Source organism: Balaenoptera physalus, assembly GCF_965194825.1.
Source record: "Balaenoptera physalus genome assembly, chromosome: 2".
Classification (NCBI taxonomy): Eukaryota; Metazoa; Chordata; class Mammalia; order Artiodactyla; family Balaenopteridae; genus Balaenoptera; species Balaenoptera physalus.
The window spans coordinates 49,521,070-49,535,894 of record NC_138883.1 but is presented as its reverse complement, the minus strand read 5'-3'; the positions used below and the strand labels follow the sequence as shown (position 1 = coordinate 49,535,894).

Here is a 14,825-nt window from a genome sequence, read left to right as displayed (position 1 = left end):
ACCATAAAGTACCAGATAAGTCACTGGAGGAGAAACGTACAAGGCGACTGTGTTCTATGGCACTAAATGCTTTGCTTTGGAAGTGCGTGGGGAGGGGAGGGGGGCAGGTTGTAAAATATGGCTTATCATCTCACTCTCCAGCTTAAAAACTTAAATAATAATTTTTAATGTAAGGTGCAGTCCCCTCTATGCAAATAAAAATTACGGTAAATATATGTATACATAAAGTGTTTTCTAAGGATATAGTTTAGCAGTTGCTAGCTTTGGGTAGAGGCCTAAGCCTCAGGGGTGGGGAAGTTACTTTCCATTTGAAAGCTTTGTTACAGCTGCAATTCCTTACTCTGAGGACTGTTTTGCTTAGGGGTTCTTTAAGCACTTGGAATATGGGCTATTCTTTTTCATGCTTTACCTATTAAAACAATTCCTAATAAATGTTTATGTGTATTTCCCACTACCTCCAGGGTATTCCCATCATTCACCCTTTCCAATATGCCTCCAACCAGCGTTTCCAGTTTCCTCTCTCAAGACTCACAACCATCCTCACTGCTGCTGCCAGAGCTGCTCGCTCACCCGCACTCTACACAACACAATCCCTCTGGCTGCCAAGTCCTACTCAGTCCTCCCCACCCCGCCTGCCCAGATTGGCCAGGTGGAAATAGTGTTCCTCCGTGCGCCCAGCGGCGTCCGCTCCAGCCCCCGCGCACCGGGTAGCGGTGGTCTGTGAACAGCAGCCCTCAGCAGTTCCCGGGTGGCCTGGCCCTCGGCCTTCAGTCCGCAGGAATCAAGGAAGTCCAGAAGCTCCACACCCCACTCCTAGGAACTGCGTGTTGGGCGAGGGGCGGGGGGCGCTCAGAGCTCTGACCATGGGGTGGGACCTTTACCCCTCCCCCTTCACCACACTCGGGCAGTACCTACGACAAGCCCGGGTCTCCCACGAAACCCCCATCTAGTCCTCCAAAAGTTCTGTGGGCTGTGAAGCACGTTCTTCCCACTCTTCCCTACCTACCCCCCCTCAATTCTTATTACCGTTTGAGGACCTTTGCCATTTGTCTCTCTCCCTAAACATTCAGCTTCCCCGAGGCAGGGTTCTCATCCGTTTTGTTCTGGGTCGACTGCCTGGGGCCGAGAACTGTGCCTGGCATACAGAGAGGAGCCGGCCGATATCTCAGAGTAAACGCCGAGAGGAGATGCTCCAAAAAAGTTTGTGAAGCAAGTGGACAGGCGAGGGAGGCCTGGGCGTCGGCTCCAGGCGGTCCCCAGGGGCAGGAAGCGCAGTGAGGCCCACGAGATGTGAATGGGGTGTTGGCGGAGGGCCGGATCTGTCCCTTGGGCTGCCCACCCGCCGCCCAGACGCTCTACCCCGGACTTCGCGGGGGGCAAGAACGGCGTGAGGAGAGGTCACTCCGGGGGCTCCGCCCACCCCGCCGCGGACACCGCCCCGGCGCCAGGCTGCTGGACTCGCGCGGCCCCGGAAGGGCACGACCCGGCGAGGGGCGGCGAGGAGCCCCCCTCCCGCCTCCCCGCGCCCGGGCGCGTACCTTGGGGCACGTCTCGTAGTAGTGCTGCTGCGTGCGGATCCAGCGCCCCACCAGGTGGTCGCGCACCGTGTGCGCCAGCGCGAAGAAGTAGTCGCGGGGGGTGGCCACATTGCGGTCCTTGACCAGCGTGAAGTGCAGATGCCGGTTGAAGCCCTTCTTCAGCTCGGCCACGTTCTCCACGCCCACGATGCCGCGGATGCTGATCTGCCTCCGCTTCTCCTGGTCGGTCAGGGGCTTGGCCATGGCGGCGGCGAGCAGGACGTGCGGCTCCAAACGCCCGGCGGCAGGACAGGGGCGGAGTCGCCCTGCGCCTCTCGCCGCTTTTGAGTCGGAGGAAAGTCTGGGGTCCGCCCCTCGGTGCGGCGCCGCCCGGGGTTGCAGCCCGCCCTCTCGGGAGGCGGAGGGAAGGCCCGGCTCCTGCCTGGGGCTCTGGGCCGGGCAGGGCGCGTACGGCGGTGAGAGCGCGCCTGTCGCGACCTCTGCGCACCCGATAGGCCCGGGTGGGGTGGAGGTGGGGGGCTGGCGGCCAGGGACCTGGGCTGAATCCTCTTGGCAGTTGAAGGTGGGCCCTTTGGTGACTCACGTGGACACTGACGCCTCCTTCCGGATCTGGGGAATGGGTCTGGGGGGTGAGTAGAGGAGGGAATTTGTCCTGCCTACCCACTCTGTAGTCTTGGGTAGAAGGAGGATGTCTGGTGTGAAAGTGTTGTAAGCAGATGGGGGGTGGGGGGGGGGGAGAAGGTCCCTGGAGAGGGGAGAACCACCTGCATGGCTTTCTTGACCTAAGAGAAGGCATTTTTGGCCTAAGCCATGTTGTGGTCTAAGCCTGGCCACAGTGCTTGTCCTTGAAGAGGTCTCAGTAATTAATGATCTTAAGGGAAGTAAGGGAATGCAGGAACAAAGGAAAAGCAGTCAAGAAATAATAGTTCAGTGATAAAACAGAGCCCTAGTTACTCCCCAAGGGATATACATAGCAATCTGATACCCATCTTTGTGGTCTGCAGGAACTAAGACCCCCCACCCAGGCGGAGGGTGGAATGATGATGTTGACCCTCATGACTTAAGTCAACTAAAGCTTGGCCTCTGTCTACCTTTGCCCCAATTCTTTGCTGAGTTCTCCTCTGCTCAAGCCGTTTCATGAATATGCATGTACCCTTAGCTTAAAACTTCCCAGTTTTGCTGTTCAGGGAGACTCTGCTTTGGGAAGGTTTCCGTGTGTTCTCCTTACTTGCTGCAAGTAATAAATTCTTCCTTCTCCCGATCTTTGGCTTGGTTGTGTCTTTTGGCTCGACACCCACCAAGAGGCGAACCCAGTTTTCAGGTAACAGCAGGTTGCTGGCAAACTTTTGTTTTACAGAGGTTTATTTGCTATGCTATTATTTCTCACCTGGAATGGGTTCTACCACAAGCTTCGGAAGGGATCCTGGAGGGTCAGCACTCTTTTACTTCGGTTGTCCCACGTCCCTGTCAGTCCTTGACATCCCCCGATCTTGGATCAGAAAAGAAACCCAGGGCACCCCCTTTGCTTTCATTTAGTTTTCGAGGAGTCAGGAATTCGGGCTTCTTGACTCCTAGACTCATGCTTGCCCTGTCAAAGCATCCTGCTCGTCTGTACAGACAAGTTAGTGAGAATCAGAAGTCCTGAGTTGGACCTTCAGGCTGATTAGGTGGCAGGGGCTTTTACCTTTGGCCTCTTGTTTAACCGAAGGCGGGGTTGAGGGAGGAGAAAAGAGAAAGGTGTGTCCTGTAAAATGAAGGGATAACTCACTGGGCTGGTTGCCTTGTTTACAGGAAACAAAGCAGTCTGTGTTACTCTGCAGTACAGGCTGATCTTTGCACCATTCACCTCCAGTGTTGGTGGTATTTATTTGTGTGTGTGTGCGTGTGTGTGTGTGTGTGTGTGTGTTTAAACATTGTCAAAGGCAAACACATGGTATTTTAGGATGTCAGAGGCTTTTTCTTTTTCAATAAGATGTGGTATTAATCTATTATTTTAGAAACAGTCCATTGCCAGAATTGAATTTCCCCCAAAAAATCTTAGTGCAACTTATTAATGGACTTTACTGTTAATAATAAACCAAAGCTGATTATTTTGAGTTGATGTGGTGGGGGGGGGATTATTTGACTCAGGCTAAATGCAGCTCTCACCATAAAAATAAGACTTCAGATCTCATAGGTCTGGCAAAATAACCAGACCCCTTGTCCTCCCAATGTCAGGGCTTCAGACTCTAGGCCTTTGGGGCAGAGCCAGGACTGAGTTACAATATGCAGTGCCTGTAGTACTGATGACCTGCATGGGAAAGCATTTAGGAGACACAAGGATGAGGGTCTGGCCATCTGGATGAGGCCAGAAATACCCTGAATTAAAAGTGAGAGTAGAGCAGCATCAAAATGGTTGATCTTACAGATAGAACAAACTAGTGGTTACCAGTGGAGAGAAGGAGGGGGGGAGGGCATTAAGATATACAAACTGCTAGGTATAAAATAAATAAGCAACGAGGGACTTCCCTGGTGGCACAGTGGTTAATAATCCGCCTGCCAATGCAGGGACACGGGTTCGAGCCCTGGTCCGGGAAGATCCCACATGCCACGGAGCAACTAAGCCCGTGCACCACAGCTACTGAGCCTGCGCTCTAGAGCCCGCAAGCCACAACTGCTGAGCCCGCACGCCACAACTACTGAAGCACAAGTGCCTAGAGCCTGTGCTCCTCAACAAGAGAAGCCACTGCAATGAGAAGCCCGCGCACCACAATGAAGAGTAGCTCCCACTCACCTCAACTAGAGAAAGCCCGCGCACAGCAACAAAGACCCAACGCAGCCAAAAATAAATAAATTTTTTAAAAAAGCAACAAGGATATATTGTACAGCAGAGGGACTATAGCCATTCTTTTGTAATAACTTTAAATGGAGTATAATCTATAAAAATGTTGAATCACTATGTTGTACACCTGAAACTAATATTGTAAATCAACCATACTTCAATAAAAAATAAATTATATAAAAAATAAATAAATGCAAAAAAAAAAAAGTTGATCTTAAAATAACCAGGCCTCTATGGTAAAGTTTGAGGGGAGGCTGAAAGGGCAGGTCTCTTGACAAATTAGATGATAAAAAATATGTTTCTAAAAGCAATTTTGAATACCTCTAGGATGGTCACACCATTAAGCCAGTTTTGGGTCATTCACAGGTTGGTGTGAAATAGTTCAACAGTTAGATGGAAAATAGGGTGGAGCAGTGAGATGAGGGGAAGCTAGGTCTGAGTAGATCTTACTCCCAGGGAGACCTGAGCAGCAAAAGGCAAAAGAATTGTCTGGGTACTTGGATGGGGAGTGAGGAATTAGGGGGTGCAAAAGAAGAGATGGAAGACACCAAAGGCAAACTTGCTGCTTCTTAGTTTTGTTTAAGAAAGTTCCAAATAGGTGGATCCTAGCCCCCCTATCTACTTAGATGGACTAAGTTCTTGTTGGAAACCCAGGATAATGATGAACTAATAAACACACTATTGGCTTGATTCTGTAGCCAGTTAGTAAACCTGCACCCCTGAGTTGCACATCCCTCAAAGTGGAAAAACTGTGAATGGTAGAATGTCCAAACTACAGCATGAGGGGAGGGATCACCCAAGCCCATGTGAAAGGAGTGACTTAGGTGACTTAGGAGTGTGTCATAGATCTAGTCTTGCATGACAATGAATCACATTGTCAGGTAGTCTTTTCACTTCTCTTCCAGTCTTTCTAGAAAGTATTTGGTGTTAGCAGGTCTTTAACACTTGTTAATCTATATTTTTAACAGAAAGCAGGTCCAGGCTCTACACCTTCTTCAGGTTTTAGCATCTAACAAGAATTTAATAATGTTGTCTTCCATTTATGGTAAGTGATACTTCTCCAGTTAACACTCTGACATAAACTTCGCTTTTTAAATTTTAAGTTAAAGTGAATTTACTTAAAGAAAAATTAGCATTTGGGTGGCACGTGGGTTGGCCTAAAAGTGTAGAAATGTAACTGAAGTTTGGGAAACACAGAGCTTATGGTCTCCCAGGTCCCTTTGAAATCTAACATCTGCTCATTCTGTACTGGTCTAGGACACTGAGGCCCAGAGAGGTTAAGTTACTTGACCAAGAAGATTACGATCTTTAAAAACCTTTCCTTCAGCCTCTCCCTGACTAGAAACACTCAAAACTGTGGTTCCCTGAAAAAGTGTCAGACTTACGTTGCTCACCTCTGTTTACACCAGCCTTGGCCACGATGACCCCTGTTATTCCTGTTTCTCAGCTGCGGCTTCCTCATGGCTGCTCTGATGAAATGGCCCTTGCGAATAGCTGAACAAACTGTGCAGACCTCACAAGACAAGTGTAAGTTGCCCACTGTCAGAAAAGAACTTGGGAAAGTGTGTCAGCCCGGGTCTTCAGAGAAGCAGATGCCAAGACAGGATTCAGCATGCAAGGATTTTGTTAGGGCAAATGCCTGTGGGAAAGAAAATGGGGAAGGAGCCAAGTTAGCCTGGTAGAGTGTCAGGCTATGATGCAAGTCTGACCCCCAGTGAAGAAGAGAGGGAGGGAACAACGGGAGGGAGCATCCCAGACTGCCCTCAGTCCCAGGAAAATCCAGCAAGGCCACTGGTAGTTCTGGCACCAAAGCCAATGTCAGAGAAGTCACCATGCTCTCTTAGCCATTGCTGGGAGCAACCTGGGGAGGCGTGGCCTCTTCACAAGCCCAGCAAGGACGTCCGTGGCCCTTGGTCAGTTATGCTGCCTGCAGTTGGAGGTCTATGAGGCCCATTCTGGTAACCACCAGAAAGATATCAGACCACAAACATAGGTTAACAGCCACTATATTCCAAACTAGGGCTTATCGTGTTGGCACACCACTTTCAGATTCATCAAATCTGCAGCTAGCATTTTCCAAGGGCTCTGGCTAGTCTCTTAATGTGCGTTCCCTCATTTAATCCTCTTACCAGCTCTGTAGGGCAAGTTCTATTTTTCTTCCCATTTTGTAGATGAAGAAACCGAGGCTTGGAGAAGTTAAGTAGTTTGCTCAAGATCATTTAACAGGTAAGAGGCTGAAGAGGTTTTCAAATATTTGCATATTGTTTTCCGGTTTGGGATCTGTTAAGTAAGCATGATTTCTCACTGCACCTTAGCTGACCTACTTACCCTGTCCCCTTAGTTTGTTTTATACTGTTCTCTGGCCTTTTGACGTACTTCTAATCAGTTCTGAAATCCAGGGAAATACCAGAGGTCCAAAGCGGCCCCACAAATGGGCATTGGCACCCCAGGGATGGGCAGCGTGGAAGGTGAGCTGCGCTTTGTGCCCAATGAGTGAATTTAAGTACATTTCACTGAGTATATTTAATGTATGAATGTGTCAACCAAGGTTACTACCTAGGCTCTGATGTTTTAAATATTTAGTAAGATGACTGAGAACCTGGATTTATTAAACTATTGAGTGCCCTTAGGATCTGCAGACGGCATGCTGACCGCATTGCCATCTCTATAACTGGCTGTGACTGTGACCATTCACTTGTTCCCTGAATATATTTGGCTTGTCTTGAAGCAAGTGAGTGTTCCTGGCACTTTCAGGTCCTGTCGTATCTGATTTGCTTTTTTTTAATACAGTGGTTTGGTTTGTTAGGTGTGGTCTCGTGGGAGTTCCTGAAAAGCTGGCAATGTTTAACAACCTGACTTCCCCCTGTTATGTTTCACACCTGTTATGAAATATGCTGGCAAATCACTTAGGGCCTCAATTTCAACTTCTGCAAAGTGAGGGTAATGCTCTCTGTCCTATTCACTTCCCAAGATGGTTAAACTCCAAAAAGTTCTGAGTGGAGAAGTGCTAGAAAATGTTAAAAGCAATATTAAGATGTCAACTTTTGGGTTGGGATTATTTTTTGAAATATTAGTCAGCATTTCCCTTATTCTCCTGGTGGTTTACTTTTCCCCATCTCCCTTGAGGAGCCACTCTAGCTTGTGCTCCTACTTGCTGAGGAAGGACGTAGCCTTCCTGGTTTGTAGCTGGCCTAGGTTAACATTTGGGAGACACACTGAATGAGAGCCAAGGGTCTGAGAAGACTCACAGGAGTGAGAAGATATCACAGTGGGTGTGAGGGGAGTAGAAATGTCACTGATCTGGGAGCAAGGAGCCTGGAGGGAGCCTGCCTCCCTGGGGAGGCAGCAGAAACCCCAGGGAGCAGCCTGGGGTGTGGCCCTGCTTGTTTGGAAGATCCAGGGGAAGTAGCAGGAGCTCAGGGAGGAGGCTCTCAGTAGTCAGGGCTTAGACACGGTCACAGAGACTCCCCATCCCCAGGGAGGCGTGGGGCAGCCCTTGGGTGAAGACCAGATGCCGAAGACTGACTCAGAAAATACCCAGGGGGAGACTTGTCAAGGCCTGGGCTTCCCACACCCAATCCCCTGCCACTGGTGCTTGGAGTGAATGGGCCAATTAAGCAATTAAGTGAGATCACATTTTTCCCTTTCCTGGAGGAATGAGTGTTCCAATAGAAATTCAAATTATGTATAAAACATAAAGCTGCATTTCGTACACACCTAAGTTTTCGTACTGTTTGTATCTGCTTTACCCTCTGGTATTATTACTAATGCGACAAGACTCATGTTTCAGAAAAAGTTTTCACCTTGCTATGGGAATGAATAACATTTATAGGAGATAAATTCTGGGAAAGTTTTGCAAAGAGATATGAACAAATCCTGACAGAGGAAGGGAAGCGAGACGTGTGCTAAGCCTAGGGTTTCAGCAGATAATCAGGATGCAACATGCACTAGAGACAGGCTCCCCTGCCACCTTGGCTCAGGGCCTTTGTCGTGCTGACCATAGTTGGTCCACATTTTGACTTGTTCTTTGTGCATAATAGATTTACTGCAGGGATTACCTATAAAACATATAGCTGCCATACAAATATTACTGTTCTTTAGAATTTTGTTCTCTTAAGGAGTAAACTGAAGGAATCACAATCACCACGTTCTCAGATGCAAACACTTTAACTTCTCTGAGCTGTTAATCATCCATCTTTAAAGCTCTAACCAATAGGATACTTGGATTCGAGGGGTAACATTTATCAGCTTAAAACATATCACAGAGAAAAAAATAGCTTCCTTTTCATTTAATTTTTTCAAGGATGGAGCCTGGGAGTCTGGATGATGTATTAAAAGCTGATCTCATGCACAAATGTCGGGCTTTTCTTTCTGCATTTCTTGTTGTTTGGACTAGAGTTCATTCAGCATAGTTTCGCATAGCATAGCCTATCTCTGTTTTTCAAATTCAATGTTTAAATTTATTGATTTATTAAAAAATACTTGTTAAGAAACTACCGTGTGTCCAGCCTTTTGCTGGGCACTTGGGATACATCAGTGAACCAAACTGACGACAGAGTAGCCAGACACACTGTTTCCCCAGTCCCTGGTTTCCTGGGCACTCACTCCCTCTCTTTATCTGCCTCCCCTCTCCCCTTTATACTTAAGTATATTGTGGGAGTGGTCATTTTACAACAATGACTATAGAGGACTCCCCTTTGGTCATGTTCCTGGTGAAAGAAGGAACTGGAAGAATGGACCAACTTGGAAAGTCAACAAATCAATCATTGAATAAGCACCCATTGTATGCAAGGAACTGTGCTCACTGTTAATGGTACAAAAAATACAGGCCACGGTCTCTGCCTTACTAAGAACTTTTAAACTAGGTTAAGGCACCACGCTCACATGAAAATACAAGGCAGAATATGCTGAAGGAAAAAACAGTTAGCCCAGAACTTAAGTGCTCAGTTCACAGGAAGGAAAGAGCATCTTGTATCCGTCTTGAAGCCAAATTACAACAGCTGTTTTTCTTTCTTCTTGGAAGTGCTATTTCTTCCTCCACCCCCTTGAATCGTAGTATATTAGTCATGGGATCACAGTACATTTCCAGTTTCAGATGAAAACATGAAGTTTCACTCCACCCATAATTTTCATGACAAATCATCATTTTATATTTTTGAGATTTAAGTGTGAGAACTGCAGAGCCAAGCTTATACCAGCAGGTGGAGGGATTTGCTATTTGAACTCAACATCTCAGGCCATCGAGTGGTTCAGCAAAGGATGTGATTGCAATTTTAATTATTGCTTTATTTCTCTTTCTTTGTTCCAGATATTTATGCACCAAAACACTCTGAAAAAATTACTTTTTTCTGATGAAAAAGAATGTATATATATATATATATATATATATATGTGTGTGTGTGTGTGTGTGTGTGTAACTGAATCACTTTGCTGTACAGCAGAAATTAACACATTGTAAATCAACTATACTTGAATAAAATAAATGAAAAACAAACAAAAATCACCTGTATTCTGAAGAAGATGAATCAAAATTGATTATTTTCATCCCTCTAGCCAGAGCATAAAATAGATGGCACTTTCTCCCTTTCAAAATCTTAGATGTAGATGTATTGACATCTAAATAAATAATTTATTCTCACACAGAACATTGAAGAAATCTTTTTAAAAAAAGAATGGGGGGCTTCCCTGGTGGCGCAGTGGTTGAGAATCTGCCTGCCAATGCAGGGGACACGGGTTCGAGCCCTGGTCTGGGAAGATCCCACATGCCGCGGAGCAACTCGGCCCGTGAGCCACAATTACTGAGCCTGCGCGTCTGGAGCCTGTGCTCGGCAACGAGAGGCCGCGAGAGTGAGAGGCCCGCGCACCGCGATGAAGAGTGACCCCCACTTGCCACAACTAGAGAAAGCCCTCGCACAGAAACGAAGACCCAACACAGCCATACATACATACATACATACATACATACATACATACATAAAAAGAATGTAAGCAGACAAGAATAGCATTAAAAAAAATAAATAAAAAAAAAGAATGGGATCTTAACATTCTTATGCTAGATTTAGAACACACTCAGAGTTGGGTGTACAGGTGGCTTGGGGTCCCATATGAGTCAAGCATCTGAGTTTGCAGGTATTAAAGTAGCAGAGTAGAGGGATTGCTACACTGGTTTATCTGGGGTCTATCACAGGTTTTCAGGCCTGTCTGAGCACATCTGTGAACTGGTGGGACAGGCCTGAGTGAAATCAATACACCCAGGGGAGGTTGGAATCATGGGGAAAGAAGTCATGCCCTTCCCGTTGCTGGGATGAGGGCATGTCCAGCTGTGGGAGGCTGGTGGAGGCTGAGGAGTTTCCTGGGCAAGAATTCACCCTAAGGGTAGAAGGCATCTGCTGATGAGCTTGAGCCAGCAAGAAACCTTAGTTGTCAGAGGGGAGCAGTAAGTCTGATTGGGGCACTGTAGCAGTTTCTTGATACCCTGGTCTAAGTATCTAGATGCATGATTTCCACGAGCACGTAGAAGGCCGTCAGTAAAAACTGAAAGAGTTTTCTTACTGAGCTTTATAAAAAATACTCAGATCCAAGAAACACTGTTTTAACATCCCACCTGCGCAGGTGAATCAATCTCTTGTGCTTCACTCCTGCACAGCTTAGAGGGTCTGGAGGAAGTACTTGGCTCAATGGGCAGAGGAATTGCCAGCAGGACTGAGAGAACATGGAGACACCTTCTGGAGACTCCCAGAAATACAAGACTTGGTGCACAGGGGGTGGAGGTTTGGTATGGGAAATGGCAGCAAGACCCAGACATCTGTGTTGGAGTTAACGAGATTCCTCTGACTCAAAGACTCATAAAATCTGGAGAAATAGGCATTACATATATACTGTTGGTCAGGTTCTTAGAGTTATTGAACATTTACTAAAAGAACCGTAATTACTATGTCTGTTTTTGATGTATAAGCTCTTTGTAAAACCCTCCTTTTTGGTTAATATTTATTTTATTTTTTACAATTTTTTCTATTTATTTATTTATTTGTGGCCACGCCACGCAGCATGTGGGATCTTAGTTCCCTGACCAGGGATCAAACCCGTGCCCCCTGCATTGGAAGCGCAGAGCCTTAACCACTGGACCGCCAGGGAAGTCCCCTTGAGTAATATTTTTATAGCAGTAAAATATACAGACAGGTGTATAAATCTTAAGTTTTTATCACAGTGAATTTTTACAAATGAATAACTTGTGCAAACTCCACCAAGACTGAGCTACAGAATATTATGAGCAGCTCGGAAGCCTCTGTTGTGCCCCTTCCCTGTCTCCCTCTCTAAAGGTAATCACTACCCTGACTTCCAATATTGCAAATTACTTTTGCCTGTTTTAAACTTTGCATAAATGAAATTAATTATACAGTGCATCTCTATTTTGCCTGACTTCTTTTACTCAACATTATGTCTGTATGTTTTGTGTTCTTGCCAAACTTCATAGCTTTTCATTGTTGTATAGTGTTCCGTTATATGAATGTAGCACAACTTTATCCATTTTTTTAGTTACCCATATTTTATTTATCCACTGTTGATGGACATTTGGGTTGTATCCAGTTTTTGGTAATTATGAACAAAGCTGCCATAAAGATACTGGTACATGTTTTTACTGCACACATGCCCCCCATTTCTGTTGGGAATATAATTGCTAGATCTGACCTGTAGTTTTAATGACATTTTTTTCTTCCCGTTGTGGAAAATGTAGTTTAGCTATAGATGTACAGTTCTCTTGCAGTAAAGGGATTGAAGTGATGAAGAAACTAAGTTCAACTACGAGGGGGGAAATAAAGAGTTGGCATTACTCAGAGTAGCCGGGTACTGACAAATTGGGTACTTAATGTTGAATCCTTGCTGGTTATCATAAGTTACAGTAAGTGGTAACAGTGTAAACTGCTGTATTGCTGATGCCAAACTGAAAAAACATTTAGGATCGTTTCCCACTGCTACCTAGAATGTGTTTAGGATTCCTCCTCCTACAAGCTAAGTTTTAATATTAACCTTAGGAAGATATGCTTGGAAAGTAATTAAAAATTTTAAAAAATTGTTTCCATTCCATCAGTGGAGATCGCTAAAAGTTGATTGCATCACTATAGTTTGTAGCATTTGCCACTGGAAGCTGAGAAACATCAGTGGATCTTCAGATTTTTTATTTTTAGTTTATCAGTTGACAAATTTGCTTTAAGTGTTGACCATTGTATTTTCTGAGTTTATTTATGAAGACTGAATGGAAGAGAACAACACTAAGTTTGGGTCCCAAAGGACAAATGCTTTGTGATGTGGGCCTCACCCAGAATGCCTGTGGCCAAAAATATCCCTGAGGTCAAAGTTATCCAGTGGGTCTGGGCCCATCCCTGCAGATTCTGCATCTAATCTACAGGACCAACACTCAGATTTGTTGGAAAATAACATTTATTTCTACTTGTTTTTTAATTATAGAAATAGTATGTGTTTATTCTAGAAAATTTGGAAGGCATATAAAAATACAACAAATAAAACTCTCATGTAATAGCATCTTCCTTTGTTAATATATTTTAGACTATTTTCTTTCAGGTTTTAAATTATCCAATTTTTTTCTTTTTACATGACTCATTTATGTAACACAGGTTTTTGAGAGCTTCTTATGTACTAATGGCAAAACTGAATAAAACCAGAGATCCTGAGATCTCTTACAGGGTTTCCAAGACTTGAGCTTACTCATCAGAATCCGGAACAAGTCCAAGATCAGAGGCGATGGGGGTTGGGGAGAGGGGCCTCTGGGAGACTGTGCAGAAAAGAGTTGACATAGCAGCCCTGAGACACCTGTTCTTAGCAAGCCCTGCTTGCAAGGTTGGCCCTTGTCTAGCATCTGGGAACTTGGATTTCAGGAGTTTTCCCACCATTCCCTAATGATAAGGACAGTTCACTGTGTCTAGACTGTGCAAACAATATGTTCATGCTGAACACCTGCTTCCTTCTGGGAGTCTGAAATTTTGACACGTGTTTGGCAGAGGGTCTCTACGTGGCCAGCCTCCAATAAAAAGCTTGACGATGAGGCCAGTGAGCTTCCCTGGCAGACACGCTTTGCAAGTATTGCCACACGGTGCCGTGGGAGGAATTAGGTGCCCCTTGTGCGACTCCACTGGGAGAGGACTTTGGAAAGCTTCTGCCTGGTCTCCTCCAGCCTTTGTCCCATGCGTCTGTTCCCTTTGCTGGTTTCGTTTTGTATCCTTTCATTTCAATAAACTGTACCCGTGAGTATAACTACCTCTCAGCCCTGTGAGTCCTTCTAGCAAATCACTGAACCTGAGGTTGGTCTTGGCGGACACCTGATACAGTGACCGCTCCCCACCCCCGGGAAATTAAATTACCAGGTGAGTCATTACCTATACTTTTATGGTGACCTTTAGGGCAGAGCTGGGAATATAACTCCTGGAGTGAGTCTCCTCAAACGCGATGCTCCAAGAGTGGAGATCTGGGCAAGAGAAATGGATTAATGTCCCAGGTACCTTGCAGCCACAGGAGGGTTGGGAATGCTTTTCCTGAGGAAGAGCCACCTCTTGCATCCACGGCCTCCTCTGCCCTGAACAATTCTACTGCAGGGGAACCGTCTCACTGGTATGAAAGCAAAAACACCAGGTCGCTACCAGTATAGTTCAACATACCCTCAACATAAATACAGCGAAACATTTAAGGAAAGCCAACAGATTGACAGGCATGGATTCAACAGACAGAACTGACACACAATCAAAAAAGAGTTAATATAGGAAACAGAAGGAAACTTAAAAATAAGTACAAATATGTAATAAAATTAAGAAATTTTTATTTCTAGGGTCCTCCTTACTGAGTGCACTTAGAGTACGTGTTGGAAGGAACACTATACGTGTTACTTGGGTGCTGGCTTATTCAGTCATTCCTGGGCATTTTAGTTTACCCTCCGATCCCCAGATCACTCACTCTCAAGCACTGAGGCACTTCTCACTTAAAACTGCCACCGGGTTATATAAGTTAGGCTTCTCTAAAGACTCGGCAGGGAGGGTGATAATAGAAGAGAATTATCTCACAACACAGGAGATATCTTGAAATCAGATTTTAGACAGCATCGAGGCCAGAGACCATTAGACAAATGGTGAAAGAGGGAATTCCTTACTGACTGTTTCTTTCCTTGGGTCCTATTCTGCTTCCATGTTCCTAGAGACCACCCTTTTCGATTAGAGTGGCCTTTTCCATCTCCTCTTTCTTTTGGGACCACCAAGTGTAATCTTTGGGCCGCCAGGAGAAAAAAAGAAGTCCCTTAAAATGAAACAAACAAACCCGTCTCCCCAAACCTTACCTGCACAAAGATGAAACACTCACATTACTGCACAGAGCTATTTAGCTCCGCATTCTCTCCGTCATCCCTACTGGGATGGGCTGGGGCTTTCCTGTTGTATAATCAGAGGTCCCTTTAAAGCATTTTA

At 45.6% G+C, this 14,825-nt stretch overlaps 2 protein-coding genes and 1 long non-coding RNA gene across 4 annotated transcripts in view; 2 read left to right on the top strand and 1 right to left on the bottom strand.

Moving 5' to 3' along the window:
• Positions 1-1,527, top strand: part of ABHD12B (abhydrolase domain containing 12B) — a 49,319-nt gene extending 47,792 nt beyond the window's left edge. For both annotated transcript variants that reach the window (XM_082448423.1, XM_082448424.1), the window contains one exon: positions 462-1,527. In XM_082448423.1, the coding sequence (XP_082304549.1) occupies positions 462-724 (263 nt within the window). In that variant the 3' untranslated portion in view covers positions 725-1,527. The remainder of the gene's footprint in view (positions 1-461) is intronic.
• Positions 1-1,922, bottom strand: part of PYGL (glycogen phosphorylase L) — a 56,912-nt gene extending 54,990 nt beyond the window's left edge. The window contains exon 1 of the mRNA XM_082448395.1: positions 1,539-1,922. Within this exon, the coding sequence (XP_082304521.1) occupies positions 1,539-1,781 (243 nt within the window). The 5' untranslated portion in view covers positions 1,782-1,922. The remainder of the gene's footprint in view (positions 1-1,538) is intronic.
• Positions 1,923-2,108: 186 nt separating this feature from the next.
• LOC309654452 lies at positions 2,109-10,390 on the top strand. The gene is made up of 3 exons (XR_014260259.1): positions 2,109-5,404; positions 5,807-5,886; positions 9,668-10,390. It is a non-coding gene; the product is annotated as an uncharacterized lncRNA (long non-coding RNA).
• The last annotated feature ends 4,435 nt before the right edge of the window (positions 10,391-14,825 follow it).